The sequence below is a fragment of the Etheostoma spectabile genome, chromosome 15, assembly GCF_008692095.1.
Source record: "Etheostoma spectabile isolate EspeVRDwgs_2016 chromosome 15, UIUC_Espe_1.0, whole genome shotgun sequence".
NCBI classification, from domain to species: domain Eukaryota; kingdom Metazoa; phylum Chordata; class Actinopteri; order Perciformes; family Percidae; genus Etheostoma; species Etheostoma spectabile.
The window spans coordinates 2,755,918-2,778,317 of record NC_045747.1 but is presented as its reverse complement, the minus strand read 5'-3'; the positions used below and the strand labels follow the sequence as shown (position 1 = coordinate 2,778,317).

The 22,400-nt window shown below is 43.3% G+C and overlaps 1 protein-coding gene and 1 long non-coding RNA gene across 2 annotated transcripts; one reads left to right on the top strand and one right to left on the bottom strand.

The window, feature by feature from the left end:
• Positions 1–781: 781 nt before the first annotated feature.
• rnf216 (ring finger protein 216) lies at positions 782–21,504 on the top strand. The gene is given in 17 exon segments (XM_032537626.1): positions 782–875; positions 1,751–1,856; positions 2,991–3,121; positions 3,638–4,990; positions 5,257–5,333; positions 5,816–5,924; positions 6,990–7,151; positions 7,264–7,375; positions 7,460–7,590; positions 8,592–8,642; positions 9,562–9,699; positions 11,083–11,231; positions 11,945–12,023; positions 16,991–17,088; positions 18,749–18,971; positions 20,591–20,660; positions 21,087–21,504. Coding segments are annotated over 16 exon segments (3,327 nt in total). The 5' UTR covers positions 782–875; positions 1,751–1,789; the 3' UTR covers positions 21,464–21,504.
• LOC116703054 (uncharacterized) lies at positions 6,646–21,601 on the bottom strand. The gene is made up of 3 exons (XR_004335324.1): positions 21,513–21,601; positions 8,083–8,085; positions 6,646–6,656 (listed from the first exon to the last, which is right to left on the bottom strand). It is a non-coding gene; the product is annotated as an uncharacterized LOC116703054 (long non-coding RNA).
• Positions 21,602–22,400: the final 799 nt, after the last annotated feature.

The window sequence follows — 22,400 nt, the reverse complement described above, 5'->3', positions numbered from 1 at the left end:
GATGTGAAGCAGTTCTCAGAAATAATGGTTATGCACCTAAACATTAGTGCGGTGATTCAAAGTAAAGCAAACCCTTGAGACATTTTTTTTAAGTTCGTACAGTAAATGTTTGAGTTTGTAAACAAAAAAATGCAGATATTGCTTTTTTTTGAACAGCCTAATATTCCTTTTTCTTCACTTTTTATAAAGGTAGAATACAAACTTGATTAATGTTGGTCATGTTTTGATTTGGAATTGAATGTGCAGTGTTCCCAATGCATTGATATTATGGAATTAAAAGTTATTCTAAGGATTTTGAGCATTATTCACTTTTTAAACACTCTGCTATTTTTCTGAACACAACTGTGTGTGTATGTGTGTGTGTGCATGTACACTGTGTGTGTGTGTGTGTGTATACGTATATACACTTTAATGTATTATTACAGCAATGTAATATTTCACCAACCTTTGCAACAGTCCTAAGAGCCCAAATCTGTACCAAAGTGTGCAGTAATTTTGAAATAACTGGATGCTTTTTGATGGATTTAATTAGTAATACATATTTAAAAGCCTTTGGTGATTCTATTAGAACCAATTGTTTTCGTGACTTTGCCGTTATTTCTCTTTCTTTTGCGTGACACCTTAGCAACTCAGGAATTAAGTTTTGTACATGTACATATATATATCCTCTGCCTAAAGCCTGACTACAATGCCGAGGATGTCCTCGACCTTAGGACTACATTTCCCAGAGGTCCACCGTATCTACGTAGCTCTTACCGTACGCGTGACGTTGTTGCTGGTCTTGTTTTGGCAGTTTGTTTCGATATTCACGGATTGTCAGTCCACCAAGGAGACGTTTTGTATACACGAAGCTGCGGTATTGTACATTTCTGCACGTGTATTATTCATACTTTGATATCAGGATGAACATAATTGGTTTGAAGCAATGTTACGGAAAGAAATCGTGATGAGAAGTGAGCTAACTACTTAATCTTCTAACGGTTGCTCGCCAGCTAGCAAGCCAAGCTAATTAACATTAGCTTAGCTGAAAGCGGTTTGTTCTGTGTCTGCGCGGAAATGGTCGATTGCTGTTCTCACAGGTGTGTTTTTCTCTGCTGCATCTCAAACTTTAAGCTAATGTTACAGTGTTGGGGATAATGTCACGATGGTGTACAAAACGCAAGCTCATATAGGTAGCATTGCAACATTGCCAGTCTCTCCTCGCAGTGTTAGCGTCTGCAGTTTAACAACATGTAAGATGTAACGTTGCATTGATGTAGCCAATGCCAACTTTGATCAGATCCAGCTAGCTAGGGCAACTACGACTGGCTTAGCAAGTTAAGTTGACTGAGTGCATGTTTCAACAAATTCTTGTGGGATCAGGTTGGCTAACACTTTAAATAAACTTTCAGTTATCTAGCTAATGAGTATTAAGCTAGTTGGTGACTCAAACCCTAACCCCTGGACTCTGCTCCCCATGCGTTAGCTAGATTTCGGTTTTATCTTAAGCTTCCTCCTTGTTTAACGTTAGCTAGTTCTCTTTTGCTAACATGCCAGATAAGGTGACCATTGGATATTCACATATACGGTTATAGTTGCCTTGTTATTGACCAACTTTTCTCTTGTTTGGGTGATGTCAAGTTACTTATTTTAAAAGTGAAACCGTTGTTGAAATACCAGGGAATTCCAGCACTTTAAGTGTGTGTGTGTGTGTGTGTGTGTGTGTGTGTGTGTGTGTGTGTGTGTGTGTGTGTGTGTGTGTGTGTGGTAGATGGTATGATTGAGCAGTGAGCTGGTAAGTGTAGTCACAATGGCAGATGGAGGCAGTGATGATGACGTCATTCACCTGGCAAGCTTCAACATCCACCGCAGCCAAAGTGAGACACCTTTTCATACAGGATGTTAATGTCAACAGTGATATTTTCTAGTGTCATTTCGAGACCGGGGGTAATGATAACGTCTCAATAACATCTTACACAATGCTGCCATTTTCGTGTGACACTGTAGATTTTGAATGAGGCCGACATGCTTTCCTTGTCACATTGGTTTAACAACATTTAAAGCTAAACCAAACTCTGGTTATCCTGAGAGACATTTGCACTGGCATTGACATGTGAAATACACCTTCTTATAATGCAGATAAGTACAAACAAATATATCCACCTGACCGATTCATTGGTCTGATATTAGATTGTAGTGAACAAACAAGTTTGGTTGCAGTATTTTGTCTGTGGTGACATTCATGGGGGAAAAAAATGCTGTATTACAGTTTTTCTCTATTGTGAAAAATAGATAAAAATTGAACTATGGAACTTTTGAATTAACAACAAGCCTCCAGACTGCTCCCAGTACGATTCCATTGTTTTCACTTAAATATAAATAATAAATTAACCAGGACGGAAATCTTAAAGGTGCCCAGCCACACGTATTTCATTACTTTGTGGTAATGTTTGAAGTTTTACCATGGACTCTGTAACATTTCTTGTGGAAAAGAATACCTTGGTGACCTTGTTTCAAGACATTCTAGCGTGGTATAGAGAGCCTACAACAGGACTCAGCTCAGTTCTCATTAATATTCAACGAGCTAAGCTGCTTTACTCTGATTGGCTAACAGCTAGCCAGTGATTTCTCCTCTTATTTCTTTTCAGTGGCTAGAGCTGACAGAGGAGGTAACAATTCATTTTCACATTCACGACATAACACAAACACATATGGACCTAACATATTTTCAAAAATGCAAGTAAAAACAGTTTTGTGTGACAGGGCACCTTTTAAGGATTGCCACTTTAAAGACATAAATATTACATTACATGTCATTTAGCTGATACTTTTATCCAAAGCAACTTACAATTGCTATATATCAGAGGTTGCACGCCTCTGGAGCAACTAGGGGTTAGTGTCTTGCTCAGGGACACATTGGTTAATGTATCACAGTGGGAATTAATCCCAGACCTCAGATAGCCACACATTATATACATTTGTGATATTTACGTTACACTGTGACTGTGTAGGCCCCCGTTCCCGTAAGAGGGAGCTCATCACCATTTCGGATGACTCGGATGAGGAGCCTATGACTCTGGTACCTGGCAGCCCTGTTTTAGTCCCGGACGACGCAGATGATGACGACGTCAGCATATTGGAGGTGACTGACAAACCCTGTTCTTGCAAAAAGAGACTCGATATTTGAAGCTTGCCCATAACTTGTACAATAAGGTAAACATAAACAGGGTCCAAAATTAACTTTTTGGTCCACTAGCCAAATGGCTAACAAATTACCATTGTTTTTTAAGCAAATCTACCAGCCACTTGCATATTTTACAAGCATTTGGCTGGTAGATGATACTAATTTGGTGTAAACCTATGTTTTTTTTAAACAGTTATTATAGCTATTCTCAGGCCACACAATTTTCTGCAGATTTATAAAAAAAGAAAACACATTCACAAACCAAGCTGAAAAACCGTTCACTAAATTCTGCTTTGCATTCCGGGTGACCACTGAAAACTGTAAAAAACAAAAAAACATTCCACTTGGGTCTGGTTATACTGTTATCAGAAATTGCTGTCAGTAATATGAGCTGCAGAAGTTGCAACAGAAGTAACAACTTTGTTTCCATTCATTTATTAACTTTTGTCTTTTGCCTCCTGTGTTTTCCTGCAGCTGCAAACACCTGCACGCAGACATGTGATCCGCCCAGCAGCAAAATGGAGTGGGGCCTCGCACAACCCAATTCAAGTTGTAGGTCATAGTAGCGCAACCTCTGGGGTTCCCACAGTGGACCCTGGTTCTGCTCCCTCTACCTCCAGAGATGCCAAGGCCAACTCCTCCGCATTGCGGCCAGCCATACGGACACAGACACCAGTGCAGTCTAGCACATCTGCACACACACAGCCACAACCTGGCTCTTCATTACACACACTGTCTCAGCCAAAACTTAACACAAACTCGCAGCAACAGGACGGTACCTTAGCACACACAAAAGTGGAACTCCATGCGGTTCCTATCCAAACCCCATCTACCTCCACAAATGCCAAGGCTAGTGCCAGCACATCCAGCGCACCTATACCAGTACTTCATCAGCCTCAGCCCAGCACATCTGGACTCATACAACCACACGCTGGCTCTTCAGTATTCCTAACGGTGGAGCCCCAGGCAAGTACCTCTACCAGTGCCACACACTACTCTTGTGCGGTTGCATCAAGTTCTTCTAAAAACACTCAAGAAAAGGCTAGTTCAAGTACTCATTCACAAGACAATCATCAGGCCAGTACTTCATCTGCACAGTCACAGTCTGGCACACAGGTGCAGTCTCAGCCCAGTACATCCACACAGGTCCAGTCCAATGGGACCACCACCCTACAGCCCCACCTCATCCAGGTGAAGGAGGTGAAACTAGTCATTCTTCCCCAGCACCCGAGCACCCAAGCCTCTGCTCTCCTAACTCAACCCCAGCAGCAGCTCAGATTCCAGAACCCACTGCAGTCTGGGTTACCCAATCGCATGCAGGGAAATCTCATTCAGATTGAACCACGGCCCCTGGCCCAGGCCCCTGCCCAGCCTCCAGTTCAGGCCCCTCAACCCCCTCAGGTGATACCGGTGATCCCCCCCGCAGTGCTAATAGCTGCCGCCCCAGAGAGACTAGGGCCTCCAGAGGCAGGTCACCGGATCATCCTGGGCAGCCAAGCGCCTGGGGTGGCTGTTCCCAATCCTCCGCCACAGGCTGGTACCTCTGGTGTGGTCCCACCAGGTCGTAGCCTCCACATCAGGATGCCTGACGTGAACTCTAATCCTCCAGCTCCCGCAGCTTCAGTCCTTACCTTCACCCGCAATGGGGGAGAGGCTCGTCTTGTTCTGGCTCCAGCTCCGAACCCAGAAAGGGTCAATCCAGCCCCTGGTCTGGTCGCTGTCCCTCCTGCGCCAGAGGACATTCCCCGGATAGAGGATGCAAGGCCCGGTCCCTCTGCACCACAAGGCAGAGAAGAGCCCCTTGTTAGAGCCCTTCTGACTGGTGTTGTGAGTATCACATTAAGCGGTGTATGCATTGGTATGGTCTGCATGTCTATTATCCTCACTGGGTTAATATCAAGTTAATTGATTTGAACTGTGGTAGATCAGTAACCATGTTAGATAATCATGAGTTCAATCTTGACCAACATAATCGTGATTATGATTTTTTTCCCAATAATTGAGCAGCTCTAAATCGTGGTGTAAACTCTGCTTCTCATCGCCTCTGTTCCAACTACATTCCACCTGTTCAATTCTTTGCGTTGCCTCTGCAGTTGGATCTCTTCCCAGATGTCCAGGAAGCCTATGTAGCAGAACTGATCCAAAAGAATAATGTGAAAGACTTGAATGTGTAAGAAACAGCAACCTTTTTCTTTCTCGAGTACTTCATATAAAGTAACCGTGAGTGATTCAACATCCCAGGAAATGAGTCCCTGATAAGGTTTCTAGATTTGCTGTATCCGTTGTACTTGTGGTGGAGTTGAATGTGTTTTTGTACTTCAGGTTACTAGATGGGAATTTTACTTTATTAACCTTTATTATAGCTTAAAGGTCAATTCCTTTTTTTATTTCAAGGATTTATCAATCAACTTGACTTAACAGTTTAACTAAGAGTATTACCCTATTTTGAAATGCTCAGAATATTTCTCTCTAATGAAGAGGTTTGACCGAATTAGGTGATTGATGTATATGCAATAGGGCACAGTCCCAAATCTGTTTACTTGAAGTTGTTCTGTGTAGGTTGATAGGTATTGGAAGACCATCATACCTTGTAACTGTGTGTATGTCTGTACAAGCTTGTTTACATGCAGCTCCCCTTTGCTGTTTTTCCAGTATCTGTAACCTGCTGTTGGAGAACCCAGAGTATCCAAGGGGGGATACCGCAGCCGCCACAGCAGCCCCCACTAGCATCCTACTGGAGTCTGGAGACACCCAGACAGAGGTGTGTCTGTGTGTGTGTGTGTCTGTGTGTGTGTGTGTGTGTGTGTGTGTGTGTGTGTGTGTGTGTGTGTGTGTGTGTGTGTACGTACACTGAACTTGAGTAGGATGTACTTGAGTTTAAGTAGACTGTAGTTGTGTGGAGTTATATAAAATCAGTATAAAGTGTGATTTATGCTTCTGCGTTAAATCTAAACCGTGGCTACGTACATGGACACACAGACCCTACGCCGTAGCCCGATGTGCAACTCACGGAAAAAATGTAACTGCACGTTGCGGCGATGCACATGGCTCCACCGTGGCTTGGTTGCGTTGCATTTCCCCCGACTCATTTCCTGTTTCAGCTTCTCCATAAACAACATGAAATCAAGGAGAGGGTTAACTTTTCCCTCCTACAGATTTCTCACCATGATCACAAAGCACAGGGGAGACACTTTGTTTCCCTCACTATGCCTCTGGAGTCCGCTCCAAAGCTAATCCCCGTCACTATCCCTCTCTCTACCACACACACAGACACGCTGGCCCTGGTGTTCTCCTAAGGATATTGACGCACACACCATCGCACAAATATAAACTTCAGGCCACGGCGAAAGCTCTGCGCGTAGCCTCTGGAGCCCGTAAATCAAGCTTAAGAACATTATGTGCAGGATGCATGCAAACTGAAGAACTGGAAGTGCAGTAAAGGATAGATTGTTCTTCATTACATAATTATGTCAATCAAGCTTACCAAACAAACCTAATAATAGAGCTTTTTTTGAGGGTTGACAGCTGATTATGACTGTGCTGTTGTTGGGCAGAGAAAATGAATTTACTGAAAAATGGACCATGGAAAGGAGAAACAGAGTAACTTTATCTCTATTTTTCTTTTCCTAAGGAAACTTTGCAGAGTAGTACACACACACACACACACACACACACACACCTTCAGTCTACCCTACAAAGACAAAAGCACAGTTATACAAAGTTATTTTCCATTAGTTGTTTTGATGACTGCTCCATACCCGTCTTTAAATCGGATATCTCAGTGTCTTGGTACTTGATTTATTAGTCTGTTATGGGTCTTTTCCAGGTAACCGAGGACCTGTTTGACTATACCAAGCTGGGCCCGGTGGGACCCGAGGCTGTGATGCAGGCTGCCGACTTGCTCATGGCAGATTTCAGGATGCTCAGTTGTCAGGACATCAAATGGGCCCTCAATGCTCTGAAGGGACACTATGCAATCACACGCAAGGTACCTGCGGCCTCCTAGTACACCGTGCCTCCCAGGAATGCAATCGCATTTCAACCCTTTCTCTACTTTCTTGCTGTCTTTTACAAGTGTCCTTTAACTCCCGCTCTCCCAGGCCTTATGTGAAGCTCTGAAGAAGTGGCAAGATTCAGGCGACCCCTCAGGAAAGAGACGACGGAACAGATCCTCCTCCGAGCGCCGCTACGTTGATTTCCATTTTGGACACGGTGAACAAACATTTTCCCTTTTCTCTGATTTGAAACCTACTTGTGCTTCATGAGGTGTCTCACTAGGTTCCCTGTGTCCAACAGATTCAGTGACGTTTCACAAGAGGTGTATTTCTTGGAGGTGACCGACGCACTGCAGGACGTACAGCAATCTGGAAGCCTCTGTGCAGAAGGAGCTTTCGTTCTATCTGCAGAAGGCCAAGGAAGTGCGCAAGGTACACACACACCCACACACAACCCCAACCCACACACACACACACACACACACACACACACACACACACACACACACACACACACACTTTTTTCTTTTTTTCTGTGAAAGTAATTTTTTTATTTAATTCACGATGTATCTTTGTCACCCAGTATTACATTCACACCTACAGACTTTATGCAACTTAATTTAGTTTTCTTTATTATATTCAGGGTTCATACGGGTGCTTGAAATCCTTGAAAATGCTTGAATTTTGATGTTGTGTTTTCAAGGTTTAAAAAGTGCTTGAATTTTGGATACAATGCTTGAAAATGCTTTTATTTGTATGTGATTTTTGCAACCCCTTCAATCAAAATATTATGATAAATCACGTCAAAAACGGTGTCTGAGGACGAGCTGTCCCAGACCGTGGTAAAGTAGGTTTTATATTGGAAGGTCAAACTCTATAATAGATTTTTTGAATGTGGTTAATAGCCAGCATCCAATATAAAACCAACTTTACTTTATGAGTCTGCATAGCGGTCTGCATAGCAGTGTAGCAGCCCTGCATCCCGGCAAATATCCCTGGGAGTATGTGATGACTGAAACATAAAAAATAATGTATACAGACGTTATCTAATGCTGCTTAATTAGCATATGCAACATTTCTTGCATCAGAGAACGTAGTAGTCTGACTTATACCTGGCTCTGCTTACCAAGAATGGCTGCTATTTGAGAGAATATTTATTTGAATGATCGTATTGCACTTATTTATATTTATACTTGTAGATATTTATGTCCTGATTGGTTTAACCTCAAGTATTCATATCAGGTTTTAAGTACTTGTACCATTCGTTTAGTTTATTTTCATAGCTGTGTCATAATGGATATCATATTCTTGCTGCATACTGTAAACTGAACCTCCTTTCAGGTGTAGCACTAATAGTTTGAACACAGGTTTACTGAAACTCATCTCTCTCTCTCTCTCTCTCTCTCTCTCTCTCTCTCTCTCTCTCTCTCTAGCACGAGGACTTCCTCCTGGCTCTGCAGGTCAATGAGGATGAATACAAGAAGGTAGAAAGCATGCATACCTTAACCAAACTGATGTAGCCTTTACAATGGTTCTTACTGTGTTATTTTGTAAAAATAAAATGGTTTCTCCACAGAATAATAAAAAAAAAAAAGTATTTTCACAGTGCAGTAGATACTAACAAAGATACTATAAAAACCATACTTCCATAGGCTTTTGGTGTGCTTCTTTGAGGTTGTATTGTCTAGTAAGTTCCAAGGCAGCTGCTGATGTATTTTTAATATTTTTATTATTATGACTACACCATAACCTGGATTAAAATACAGTGGCTTGCATAAGTTTACACACCCATGCTAAAGTTGACTAAAAAGAGGAATAAAAAAAAATCTTTTGGAAATTGATCTTAATGCCTTAATAAAAAAAAAAAGGAAATTCAACCTTTTAAGGACACCAATTTTCTTTGTGAATTAATAATGTATTGTAAATAAATAAACGTTCTTCCTTAAAATACAGGGGGCATGAGTGTACACCCCCCTATGTTAAATTCCCATAGAGGCAGGCATATTTTCATTTTTAAAGGCCAGTTATTTCATGGATCAGGATACTATGCATCCTGATAAAGTTCCCTTGGTCTCTGGAATTAAGATAACCCCCCCACATCATCACATACCCTTCACCATACATAGAGATTGGCCTGGTGTTATTTCAGTTATCTTAATAGCTGGTTAGATTTAAATTGAGAGACGATCTTATGGACAGTTCCGCACTAAGTCCCTGGGAGCAATTTACTTAGATAATGTTGTAGACTAGTTACAATGTAGACTAGCCTTGTAGGTTCATTTTACTTCTCAGTCCCTTGAGTACCACAAGGCACTTGACACTTTTAATAATTCTCAAAAGACTATATCTTAAAGAATGTAGAGAAGTTTGAATAAATATCTCTATGTCCGATTCTTTCTCCAGGACGGCCAGCTGATTGAGTGTGGCTGCTGCTACGGGGAGTTTGCGTTTGAGAAGATGACGCAGTGTTCAGACGGCCACCTGTTCTGTAAAGAGTGCCTGGTCAAATACGCTCAGGAGGCAGTATTTGGCTCCGGAAAGGTACGCACACACACACACACACGCACAGTTTATTCTCACATTTGAACAGGATGATAATGTTGACAACTATAAATGATTATTCTGTAAAACCTAATGTCTTCCTAAGCTGGACAAATCAAAACATGTGGCAGTCGAACAAATGTTAGTTACTGTGGTTATATATATGTGTGTGTGTGTGTGGTGTGGGTGTGTGTGTGTGGGTGTGTGGGTGTGGGTGTGTGGTGTTGTGTGTGTGTGTGTGTGTGTGGTGTGGTGTGTGTGTGTGTGTGTGTGTGTGTGTGTGTGTGTGTGTGTGTGTGTGTGTGTGTGGTGTGTGTGTGTGTGTGTGTGTGTGTGTGTGTGTGTGTGTGTGTGTGTGGGTGGTGTGCGCGTGTGCGCTGCGTGTCCAACCAAGTATGTAAGATTTTGTTTGATTTCAAAACTTGGTCGATATTGTTCAGCTTTCAAGTCTCTTTAGGCTTTTTTGTTTTTTATCTCGATTTACACACTTACACAAGCACTGAAATGACAATAAGTACATTATTTTGTAACAACTATGTCATAAAACGTGGCAAGAAATAATGTGACATATACAAGATTTGGAGTACAGCTTGAAAAAAACCAGAATAGAGCTTTAAACACACACAGAGTTGTCGCCTCATTTGGTTCGCCTGCAATCCAATAATAATGCAGTTCTGTAATAAATCCTCCTTCTTTTATCTTTATGAGACCATAGTTTGTGACATTGTTGTACTGCTGCCATTCACCTACATCAGTAATCTGGTAATTCCGTTTTTGTACACTGTGTGTATCTGCATACATGTGTGTGGGAGTGTTGGCTGAAGCTGGTTGTGAACTAAAGCCCGACCAAATTATCGGCGGGCCGATATTAGGCATTTCCCAAACTATCGGCATTTATATTTGGCCAATTTAAAAAAAAAAAATAGTAATAAATTCTGATAAATGAATATTTAAAAAAAATAATTTAAAAATGGACGGTCAACCATGTTATGAGTGTCGGCGTTGCATAGTTTGTTGGCAACATTGATTTATTTATTTTTTTGTTATTGCATTTTTGTTCAAAGGACTTTAAGTTTCATATCTTAAGTTTGTATTTTTATACATTTTATTTATCAGAACTTGAATATATTTTGGTGTTCCTTCGATCTGTCTGTTTTAGTGAGAACTCATAAATAACTACAAACAACTAATGTTAAGGAAATCTGTTTATGTTTAGTAATGTGTTTCTGGATTAATTTTTGTTAAATATATATGTCGGCCGATGTATTGGCATATCAGACTTTTTTATTAACCAAATTTCGGTATCGGCCCTAAACCCTTTATCGGTCGGCCTCTTTAGTGAACGCAGCTGTACATTTGTAATTGTGTGCGTTGATGTTGCAGTCGGAGCTGAGCTGCATGGAGGGGGGCTGCCTGTGCTCCTACCCGGTATGTGAGCTGGAGAAGGTCCTCCCAGAGAACATACTGTGTAAATACTACGAGAGGCAGGCGGAGGAGGCCGTCGCTGCCACCTGTGCTGACGAGCTTGTGCGGTAAGTGTGTGGAGGTGGGTGGGAAGCTGCGTGCATGTGTGTGCATGTGTGTACGTGTATTACGCTTGTCTTGTATCTAAACTCTCTACATGTGGTTAAGATGGATTACACCTTGAAACGTACACCTTTAAAAATGGATTCCCTTTACACCATTCATTGTTGCACACATTTTAATTTCATGATATTTAGATCTTTTATAGAACAGAAGCAATTCATTCAAATCAACCAAAAAATGTATTGGCAACAATTTTGATAGTCAATTAAGTGTAAATCGAGAAAATGATCAGCAGATTAATTGATAATGGAAATAGTTGTTTGTTGCAACTCTAATCCTTTATGATGGCCAGCAAACTCTAAATCTCACTAAGTCTCACTTGTACTCGGACCAGTACATGACTATTCCAGCTGCATGGCCAACCTGATTTGAAAATATTAGTCCTAGTGATGTTTAGTTCACACATGTTAATTAGAGTCCTTTGCACACTTGGTATTTGCTTTTTGACAAATGTAACCATGTGGGGCCTCAAAGCATTTTGAACTTACAGTTTAGTCAGTATGGGTGCATGTTAATTGATGGTCTGAAGGGGATCTGTGCACTCATAATGGATATGCAATAATGTCTGTTCGTTTTTCTCACTTTTATCTGGGTGTCTCAAGTACAGCTGTATCATAAATTTCACTCCTCAACCCTCCTTCCTCTCGGGCTTTTTCAGGTGTCCCTTTTGCAACTTCCCAGCCTTGTTGGACAAAAACATGTCTCTGTTTAGCTGTCCCAACCCTCGGTGCCGCAAGGTCAGTCCCACTCTGCACTTATTCAGTTCATTAGACATTTTGAGCTTCTGGGCAAGCCAGGCTGTTGTGTTTCTACTGTTCTCCCTTTACAGACCGGAACTTTAAAGGAATATGTAGGTTAACTCTCTGTCTCTTGCACAATATACGCATCATCTGATGTTATACTGTATGTTATATGGCTGTTTGTCAGAGTGAAATCACGCTGTACAAAAGAGAGATTGAACCTGGATTTGAATTCAGCATCATAAATAATTCAGTCTATCGTGACAGTGAAACCTGAAAGCTCTGTGTGCAGCGTCCACGTCAGCTTAAATCATCTCAGTGCAGCCTGGACATGAGACAGAGATCAAGTCTGTCAAGATCAAAGAGATCGATGAACCGTTTTCAGCCGATAATAAACCGGTTCCATCTGGCGAGGTCGCCACCTCTGTCTCCCCGTCTCTTTATCTTTGGGCATTCCTCTCTCTGTCTGAGGAATGCAGGGGAGGCGCTGCTTCGTGTCTGCCAAGGCTGTTACATGGATTCCAGTCTAAAATCTCCATTATTTGGCAGAAACGTGCACAAACACACTCACACACACACACATACCCTACAGTCATATTCTCACTCTCACCAAACAAACACAGCCCTCCCTTCTTTCTATTGTTGCGTCTTTGTCTCTTTTTTTTTTTTTGTTCTTGTGTCTCACAGTCGTTTTGCCGCATCACCAAAATCGATTTCTGACACAGCACGCACACACACACACACACACACACGCTCACGCTCACACTCACACGCTCACGCTCACGCTCACACTCACACTCACACACACTCTCACACTCTCACACTCACACTCACACTCACACTCACACTCACACACTCACACTCACACTCACACACTCACACGCCACTCCTACTATCACTACATTCCCGGAATGGGGGACAGAGCGAGATTAACACCTCGACATAAGTCATGAGTATAATCACCTCCTGGCACCGTGGCACCAGTCCTCCAGCATATGTTAACTAATGATCTGAGAACGGTGGCTTAAATTTGAAGCATGTATCAAGCCCATGAACAAGTTAGTTGCTTAAAATGATTTTTTTTACAAGAAATGAATCACCATTGTGAAAAAAAAGGGAAACCATTTCTGGTTTCAGCTTCTCAAATGTGAGGATTTTCTTCTTCGGTCTGTTTTATATCACTGTGAATTGGAATATCTTTGTATTTTTACAAAGACTATCTTTGCGTTTGGCCCTGGGAAAATTGTGATTAGCATTTTCTCTATTTTCTGACATTTTGTAGATCAAACCAATTAATCCTTCTTTTGATAAAATAATCAACAGATTAATCAATAACTTAAATAATTCTTAGTCGCAATGAACCTCGTTTTTTAACTAAATAGTTAAATCCAGGTGTAAACATTTTTTTTTTAAGTTTAATTTAAAAAATCAGGAAGCGTGTGGTGCCCCTAGTATCGATGTAAAGACAAGGGGGATCCATTTCTTGTTCATTAATGTAAAACCAGCAGTATCGTCTTTTCATATTCCACCCATTCCTCTTCCTTTTTTTAAAACCTAGGGCCTATGTAACCCAGAATGCAGCTCGATCGTTGGCCGATTAGATTAGATTGTATCATGCTATCCTTAAAACACGCTTTTGACGTGTTCCCCTTTGTGCTTGTTAGTTTATGATTCAATTACAGAATTCTCTGGTAGCAAACAGAGATCAGCTGACTCTGCCCAAGCTCCACTAGTTCCTCTGGCAACACTAGTGTCATCTATTAATTAATTTCTTTGCAGTGATTTCTCTTTTAAGAACTGGATTATGACGTGGTCCTGCTGTCCCAAAAATATCCTAGTGTCCTATAATCCTATAAGTCGTACCTTGTCAATACAGTCGTTGCTCAAAAAAATCTGAGGTTGTATTCAATGCAAAGGTGCTGATGAGGATGTTCTGTCCTTCTTCCGCTGTTCAGTCCAGTAACCTGTAGGTGGAGCCAGAGCTTCATAGCGGTCGTCATGCTGTGTTCCTGCACAGCTGCTTCCTATTACATATTCATATACACGCCTAATGGCACAAAAAGTCATGTTAGTATAGTCGTGCTCCAGATTTCTTTTGGTCCGATCCATTCCTGAATATGTTTTGTCTGCAAAGCACTAAGCTACAGCTGCAGATTTAGATCAACTATTAGAATATGTTCACAGGATTGTACTTAACAGTTTTACATGTACACTTTTGACTTATGAAGGAAATGTTCTTTCTTCGTTAGGTGAGTCAAGTGCTAAGAAAAAGTTAACACAACTTGCTTCCTCTACTGTGTGAAGGATTCAGGATGCGAGTCTGTGGCTGCTGTGGTGTGTGTTGTCTTGGGATTCGGGGTTTCCCCCCATTGTGGGGGAACGCCCCTCGCAAACCCAGATATTGTCACACTCAGATTATGATCTCATAGACGAGCTTTATTGCATGTCTCTTTTTTCATGTGTGTTTTTATTTTTATTTGCATGAGCTCGCTTGAAGACAGTTGTTGTACGGTCGGCCCGCTCAGTCTACGAGCAGGGAGGGGCTTCATTATGTAACCGACACACTTCCGTAAGCCCACCCACCTTCTCCCACACCGCCACCTCATTGGCTGGCTGCACCTTCCACTCCCGTCTTGCTGGTTTCTCACTGGTTGTATCTCACTTCCGCCTCCATTTAAAATGGGGTTCAGATCAAGTTTGACCCAGATTCTCCTCCCTGTCTTTTCCTCACACCCCCCCCCCCCCCCCCCCCCGTTACTACTGTATTTCCACATGTGGTTATGAGGACATTTGGATAGGCTTGTCCCGGCCTGCGTATGATTACTTCATGAAAATATAGGAATGTAAAATGTATGCCAACGGAAGGCGAATGCAAACAAGAGCTGAGATCTGTGCCCTAGAGTCTTTTTGTATCTCATATGTTATCACATCGGTACTCAGATTTGATTGCAGTAAAATCCATCTCCCCGCAAAAAAACACACCCGTGCACACATTCTCGACGCAGTTCACCAATCAGAAGCTTTGCCAGCTGCTTGCACTGCCTTATAAGGGCTACTGCAGCCTGCACCTTGGGACAATAGACAAAAGTTTCGGAGGCGGAGAGGCAAGGTATGAATGAAGATGGAGAAAGGTTATACAGGAAGGGAGGGGAGTAAAGAGGGTAGGGCCCGAGGGAGAGGAGTGTAGTGAATGGAGATGGAGGACAAGTTAGAACAGGGTGGGTAGGGTGAATGATTGGACGAAGACTGAAGTAAAACGGCTAAACAGCCCTATTTCCCAGATGTTGCTCTGTGTGTGTGTGTGTGTGTGTGTGTGTGTGTGTGTGTGTGTGTGTGTGGGTGTGTGTTGTGTGTGTGTGTTGTTGTGTGTGTGTGTGTGTGTGTGTGTGTGTGTGTGTGTGTGTGTGTGTGTGTGTGTGTGTGTGTGTGTGTGTGTGTGGTGTGTGTGTGTGTGTGTGTGTGTGGTGGGTGTGTGTGGTGTGGGTGTGGTGTGTGTGTGTGTGGAGAAGACACGCCCCGTGCAAGGGTTGACTCCCACGTCATCGACTGTATTTTTAGCCTCGCTATAAGAACTCAGGTGTGTTCCTGCTGTTCATCAGCTTGTCAAACAGGTCCGAGACATGCACACCCTGTCACCCTTTCTGATGTCGTCCCTCTTCCTGGTCTCTAGGTTACCACTAGGGGGTGATCTTTCACCGCTCTGCCTTCCCTCTTCCTCCCCTTCTCAATCTGTGCCTCATGGTCTTTGTGTGATCTGGCTTTTTCTGACACTTGAGCCCAGTTCTTCTGCGGCCCCTTGGCTGGCATATAACCCTCCCCCCCCTCCTCCAAAGACCCTGGTTTTAGAGAGAGTTTTCTCAATATACTTTATGGACGTCAGGTACATTCCAATGCTTCTCAGCTGTGTTTCGTGCATCTCTCTGCTTGGACACTCCCTTATAAATCAGAAAACTCCACACAAATGCAAACACAGTTGGTCTACTTTTTATCTGTTTTGACTAGAGCTCATCCTTTGCTCAAAGCTGATTTTAAAGGTCCTTGTGTGTCTTCGGAGAGTCTTTTGGCGTTTCCATCCAAACTACCCCGCATGCCAATGGAAACTCTGAGCTCCTCCAGCTCAGTTCCCCACCCTCTGGCTGACCTTGCACACACACGCAGCTGTCTCAGTGAATATCATGAGAGACACAAGCCTGTGGTGGCTAAAATGATAAAATAACACGCACGCACAGTGACTGAAGGATGTGTAAAGAGGTCACCGGACGTAGAGGGCGTTTTTCTGCTAAATGAAGGGTTTCCTTCCCAGGTTAAGAGTCAGACTTGAGGTTGTCGTGGAGATACGTTATGGATCATACTGGTGCTTGCTCAGCTGTCATATGCCACGCTCTTAAATATTAAATGAGCGGTTCAAATATTTATGGTGGCACCACTTAGCTAAGGGTTAGCAATGGAGGCCACCCCTGGCTAACGTGTGCGTGTGCGTGTGTGCGCGTGTGTTCAGCAATGTTGTCTGAACGTCTCTGGCTGACATGACAAAGGAGGTTGGAGGATGGAGTTGCTGTTTCTAGGCAACAGAGCAGTCAGCGGCGAGCAAAGCACACTATTGCTGCAGTGTCTCTCACACACACACACACGCGCACACACACAGACACACACACGCTCTTGCAGGGAGAGCCACACCTAATAGCTGTGTCTGTGCAAGTCCCAGTCCCTGCAGTGGCGGCACCAGCAGCATATAGAGCAGACTGGGGGGGGATACTCTTATTCAGCAGTAACTGGACAGGGAGTAGTGATGAATGGATGGATGTGGAAACGTGCCACAATCTCTTGGTATTTGATGTTGTTTGTGAATAAATGTTACAAGGAGATTCAAATTCTTTCTTCAAATTCTGCCTTCTCTTTACATTTGTCCTACATAATCCCCACACTTGACATTTGTCAAATTCCGATGTTGTCTTTTTCTGCAGGAGAGCTGTCGAAAATGCCATGTTCAGTGGAAGCAGCATGTGGGGAAGACGTGTGAGCAGGTCCTGGAGAGGGACGAGATCCGCATGAGGGTGCTCTTGTAAGTGGTCCTGCAGAAATAAACATGACTCCACCAGAGTCCTTTATCAACACACCACCACTTAGCCAGCTACGCTAATGATCTGCAGAGGACATATGAGTCTCTCATATACAGATTTCTATGTCCTGTAATGGGATTGCAAGAAGCTTTGTGGTTATTAGTTTGGCTCCGGGAATCTTAATAAACTCTAAAACATTGCACACATGCTAAATATTTTTTTAAAGTACACATTTAATTTGTCCTGCTAAGACATATGGTTACATATTTTAAGTTCTAGCAAGCGGCCCGCACTTACTTCACAACCTTTTGAAACTCCCACCTGGTTGTCTTTATATAAGAATTTGGTATACATTTGGGGTGGCAGTAGCTCAGTCTGTATGGAGTGGGGTTGGGAACCGTAGGGTTCACCTTCTGGGCACTGCCAGGTGCTCTTGAGCAACCGCTCATGGTGCTGGTCCAGCACCGGCAGCCCACTCACGTGTGTGTTTCAGGCCTGTGTGTAGTGATTCTAACAACAAAACAGAGTGTAAATTGTAATTTCCCCACTCTGGATCAAGAAACCGTATAAACTATAAATTATTCAGTCCATCTCTTTTTGATTTATTCAATTTATCTCATCAAAAACACTAGACCAGTTCCATGATCAGGCTCTTAGAAATCCCCCTCATGGTCCGTACAGGGCACTATTAACATTCATATGTCAATATTTGACATGACAAAGAATACATGTAATCCTAGTAAACCATAAACCACAGTGCTCCTGATTATTCCCGGTGTTTTCTACCCATGAACACATCTTAGAGGGCATTTTTGTTGCAGGCCCCGTTTGTCTTGCTGTCCCCTGTACTCCTCACTCGGAGGGGATGCTGGGTAAACAGCTCAGTTTCCCGGACAACACTCCAGGAAGTGGAGAGGCCGGCTGCTTCCTGTGGCCCAGAAGGCCCACAGGCAGTACTTCCTGTTTTGAGCCGTGCACAGATCTTCTCACTTCCTGGTGCTGAAAGAGACAGGAAGTGGCCTGGTAGAAGGATCAGTGGCGCAGTGCTGAGCAGCACTGACCTGATGATTTTAACAGGACGTAACTAAAAGCATCCAAAAATCACAATGGCAACAAATATCAAGAACTGGGAGAGGCCTCAGAGGAGAGTACAGAAACAATCAAATATATATATATATAAAATATGCAAAAAGCAGTTTTAAGCTGCATGAAAGGTTATGATAAAACCGTGATCAGGAAACCACTTCGGTCTTATTCAGTCAGTTAATGCCTGAAGGAATGCAGTAAAAAAATCTAATTTCACTTGAAGTGGTAGAGTTTGCGCCCATAAACAGAGGTTTGCTTCTTGACGCAGTGGCCGCAGGTTCAACTCTGACCTGCGGCCCTTTTTTGCATATCGTTCCTCCTTTCTCTCCCCTTTCATGTCTTCTGCTGTCCTATTAAAAATAAAGGCCTAAAAATGCCCCTAAAAACATATATATATGTATTCAAAAACACCAGGAAGTCTCTGGCCTTTAGACACACAGGAGAAAGTTTATCCGACTATACGCACAGAATCGGATGTGTTTTTTTGCAGCGTTGTTATGTCTCTCTTTACTTTTGTCCCCTTGTTGAAGTTCTCTTACTCCCCTGTTTGTCTCACTCTCGGTCCCCGTGCTGCAGTGAGGAGCGGATGACGGCAGCTCGGGTGAGGAAGTGCGTCAAGTGCGGGACGGGCCTGGTCAAGTCGGAGGGCTGCAACCGGATGTCGTGCCGCTGCGGCAGCTTCATGTGCTACCTCTGCAGGGAGCCCATCACCGGCTACAACCACTTCTGCCAGCACGCCCGCTCTCCCGGCGCTCCCTGCCGACACTGCCGCAAGTGCTCCCTCTGGACCGACCCCACGGTACTTTCTCAGACATGGCGTTTGCCTGAGCTTTTATTTTAAAGATAACTTTTTCTTTCGTCTGGCCCGGTTTTGTGAAAATTGTAGCAGGAAAGCCTGATGTGACACCAGCGCTTTGGTTTTCTTTCTGTTAAGCTACATTCCAGCCAAAAAATAACAATCTGGCGATTTGTCAAAAGATTGTGCTTTTTTTTTTTCTTTCTTCGATTTGGCCTCCCCAGTGTAGATTTGGTGTTTCAAAATCACTGTTTTTGTCAGATCATTTATAGATCTCAATGTGTCCGACTGCACTTGAAGGCAGCTTGATTTTACGGACGAAGAGGGTAAGAAAAGAGCCGAGCGAGACACATCGACTGTGATGTGTTGTTGCAGGAAGCATTCGGCTGTTACAACTCCAGGGCAAGTTCTAAAACCCATTTGTTGTGGCAGCGACACGGATGTCTTAGGAGAACGTGAAGCGATAGAGACAGTGATGTTTCTCATTTTCTGTACCGGACTCTCACACCGCAGCAAAACACACCGACAAGCCTGATCGACGGTTACATAGTTGGCCACCCCAGCGTGACGTGGGGTTACATTTTTCCATAAGTTGAGGATGTGGATGTCTTCAGATGTACTTTAAATCTGAAGACATAGTATACATGTTCACACGTCATTTGGCCACTAACTTTAGCCGGGACACATTCAGTCCCAAGATATTTCTTTTACCCTCACAACCGTGTTTATTAACTCCCCTTCACTTTGAGCCTGTCCATCTGACTCGGTGGTAGCCCACAGTGACCTGGCCACAGTACCACTGGCAACCAGAAGCAACAATTAGACCCCGAGCAGCTAATGAGCTGGAGCTGCTCCAGAGCCGTAGAGAGGCACCAGAGCTGGCCAAGAGCTGGTCTCCAAGTGCATTGCCAAGAAATGTATAAATGCTGGTAACCTGAGGGCTGGTGAGAGGGGCCAGCTGCTTTCTTACCATTATTTAAAGGTTTTTCCTTGTCAAGAATGAATGTGGAGGAAGTTCTGACTAAATAAAAACACACCGTTCACCGGCTTTATTTTCACTTCACCCAAAGGTTGACTTTTCAGGCGAGAGATAGGCGAGTCACAAACTAGTATAGCTAGTCAATTAACATCACACTGGTTTATTAATGACAAACTCTAGTCCCACCCTCCCTGGAGCCAGTTTCTCAAGACCCCCATCCACACTACTACGTTTTGGTTTAAAAACCAATAACTATTGCCATGTTTACGCCTCGCGCCCACACTACTCTGGCATTTCCAAGCTCTGTAAACAAAGACGTATTGAAACACGTAGCGCGATGTGAGGAAAATATCTAATTGCGATTATTTGACTGATATTGCGATATGATGCATGATCTTGGAGGGAGGGATCACTTTGGTGATTTTTGTGAGGATCTGTACCAAAAGAAGAATTTTTTAGTATTCTGTAGGATACAATTTCTATATATTAATGGTATAAAACACTGCTGACTCCTTTTTGATTTTCAATTGTAGTGTCGATGGGTATAAACGGAGCCCTTCGGAAACAACGAAAATGTCTTTTTAAGTTGTCACATTGCATCTTATTGGAAATACTAACAACTTGTGTGTGTTTGCTTCTGCAGCAAGATGATGAGCGAATCATTCAGGAGATCCAGAAGAAAGGAGAGGAAGAGCTGAATAAGAAGAGTTCAGGTCGGTACCGACTGTCACTTATTCCGTTGGAGCTGTTGAAACTCTTTGTTATTGCTCAGTGATTGAACCCCGGTAACATCTCGTTAGCCGTTCATTTCTTTAGACCGATGTAGAAATGGGAGGAGTTCTGTTTCCTGGCAGAGAAATGCTACAACGCAACGTTATTCTTCCTCTCTACTGCTTCTCCTTTGTCTGTCTAAACATATATTTAGTCAGACAAGTTGGCTGCTGTTGTGAAGCGGCAGCGGTTGCAGGAGTGTTTCCTGTGTTTGTCTGGATGTGTTTATATAAAGTACGCGGGGCAGACGAGGGGTTTAATTCCAACCTCCAGGAAGTCTGACAACATTTCAACCTGCTATGAAACCGGACAGGAAGCTCTGCTTCATCGATAACTTCCCCCTCCCCGCATTTTTTTTGTCTTTTCAGATAATTCAGGAAAGAGGGTCGGCCCGCCTCCGGAGCCCATTATCGACGCCAAGCGGCCCTGTGTGGGTCCGCCACCCGAAAACCCGCAGAACCCGAACCCCGCGGCCCCTCCTCACCCGCAGGCCATACAAGCCCCCCTGTTTGTGCCTCCACGCGGCCCCCGCTACCCTCCGGCTCCGCCTCAGGGCAGGATGTATGTCCTTCCCCCGATGCCCCCGGCCCTCTATGTGCCCCCCCTACAGCACCTGCCCCCCCTGAACAATAACAACAACAACAACAACAACAACCACCCTCCGATTAACCATCATCACCAAAATGACATGATGGACATGCCCATGCACTACGGACCCCCGCACCGCTACTACAGACGTTTCTAACACACACACACACTCTGTAGCGAGTGTGTGAACCATGTCATCATCAGACACACGCACGCTCCCTCTCTACAGTTCTACTTTTCATTTCAGTGCTGTTTTTGAGATGTTATTATGTATCTCTCTCAGTGTGCATCACATTTTTCTACTCATTCTCTCTAACCTGTTTCGTAGTGTGTGTGCTCGTGCAGATTTCGGACATTCTTCGGAGTTGATCTGATGAAACGCACTGAAGTGAAAAGTGCATAAGTGGATTGAGAGCCACACATTTAGACTCTGCCTTCTCCCGCTGAACTTGGGACTTCAAAAATGAAGCAAAACGCTACGTTACATGTTCCTTTTTCCATCTTTTTTCTGTTTGGGGTTAAACGGATGAACGGTTTAGAATCTTGAGACAATTTATTTCCAGTTTATACATATATTTTTGAGTACGTAATTGAAAAGAAAACCAGTTAGCATTCCCTTCTGTAACTTTTGTGTAACAGGTATGAGACAGTTTTCTAATAAAGTCGTATGTTCGCATTGTCTTGAGTTTATGGCTTATGCGAGTTTCAGCTTTGCCTCTTTGAAGGTTTTAGTTTTTAAAAATAAAAGCAAGATACAGAGATTTTTCTCTTCTTACCACCTTTCTGCCTGTCTCTCTCTCTCTCTCAGTCATACCGTTTAAAGTCTGTCTCTCCCCCTCCTCCCTCGTCTTGTGCAGAAAAAGGGGCTGACTCATGATAACTGAGCCCTCAGGCTGTGCACCAATCACATGACAGACGGTCTGTTTTCAGCCAATCATGGCATAGCGACCGCTGTTCTTTGTGATGTTACTGAGAGGGGTCTTCTTTGTTCAGCCAAGTGTGCTGCAAGTGTGACAAATCACTTTACTGCTACACACACACACTCAGTGACACATTTAAAGACTCTTGTTTCTGCATGCAGACTATATAAGTAG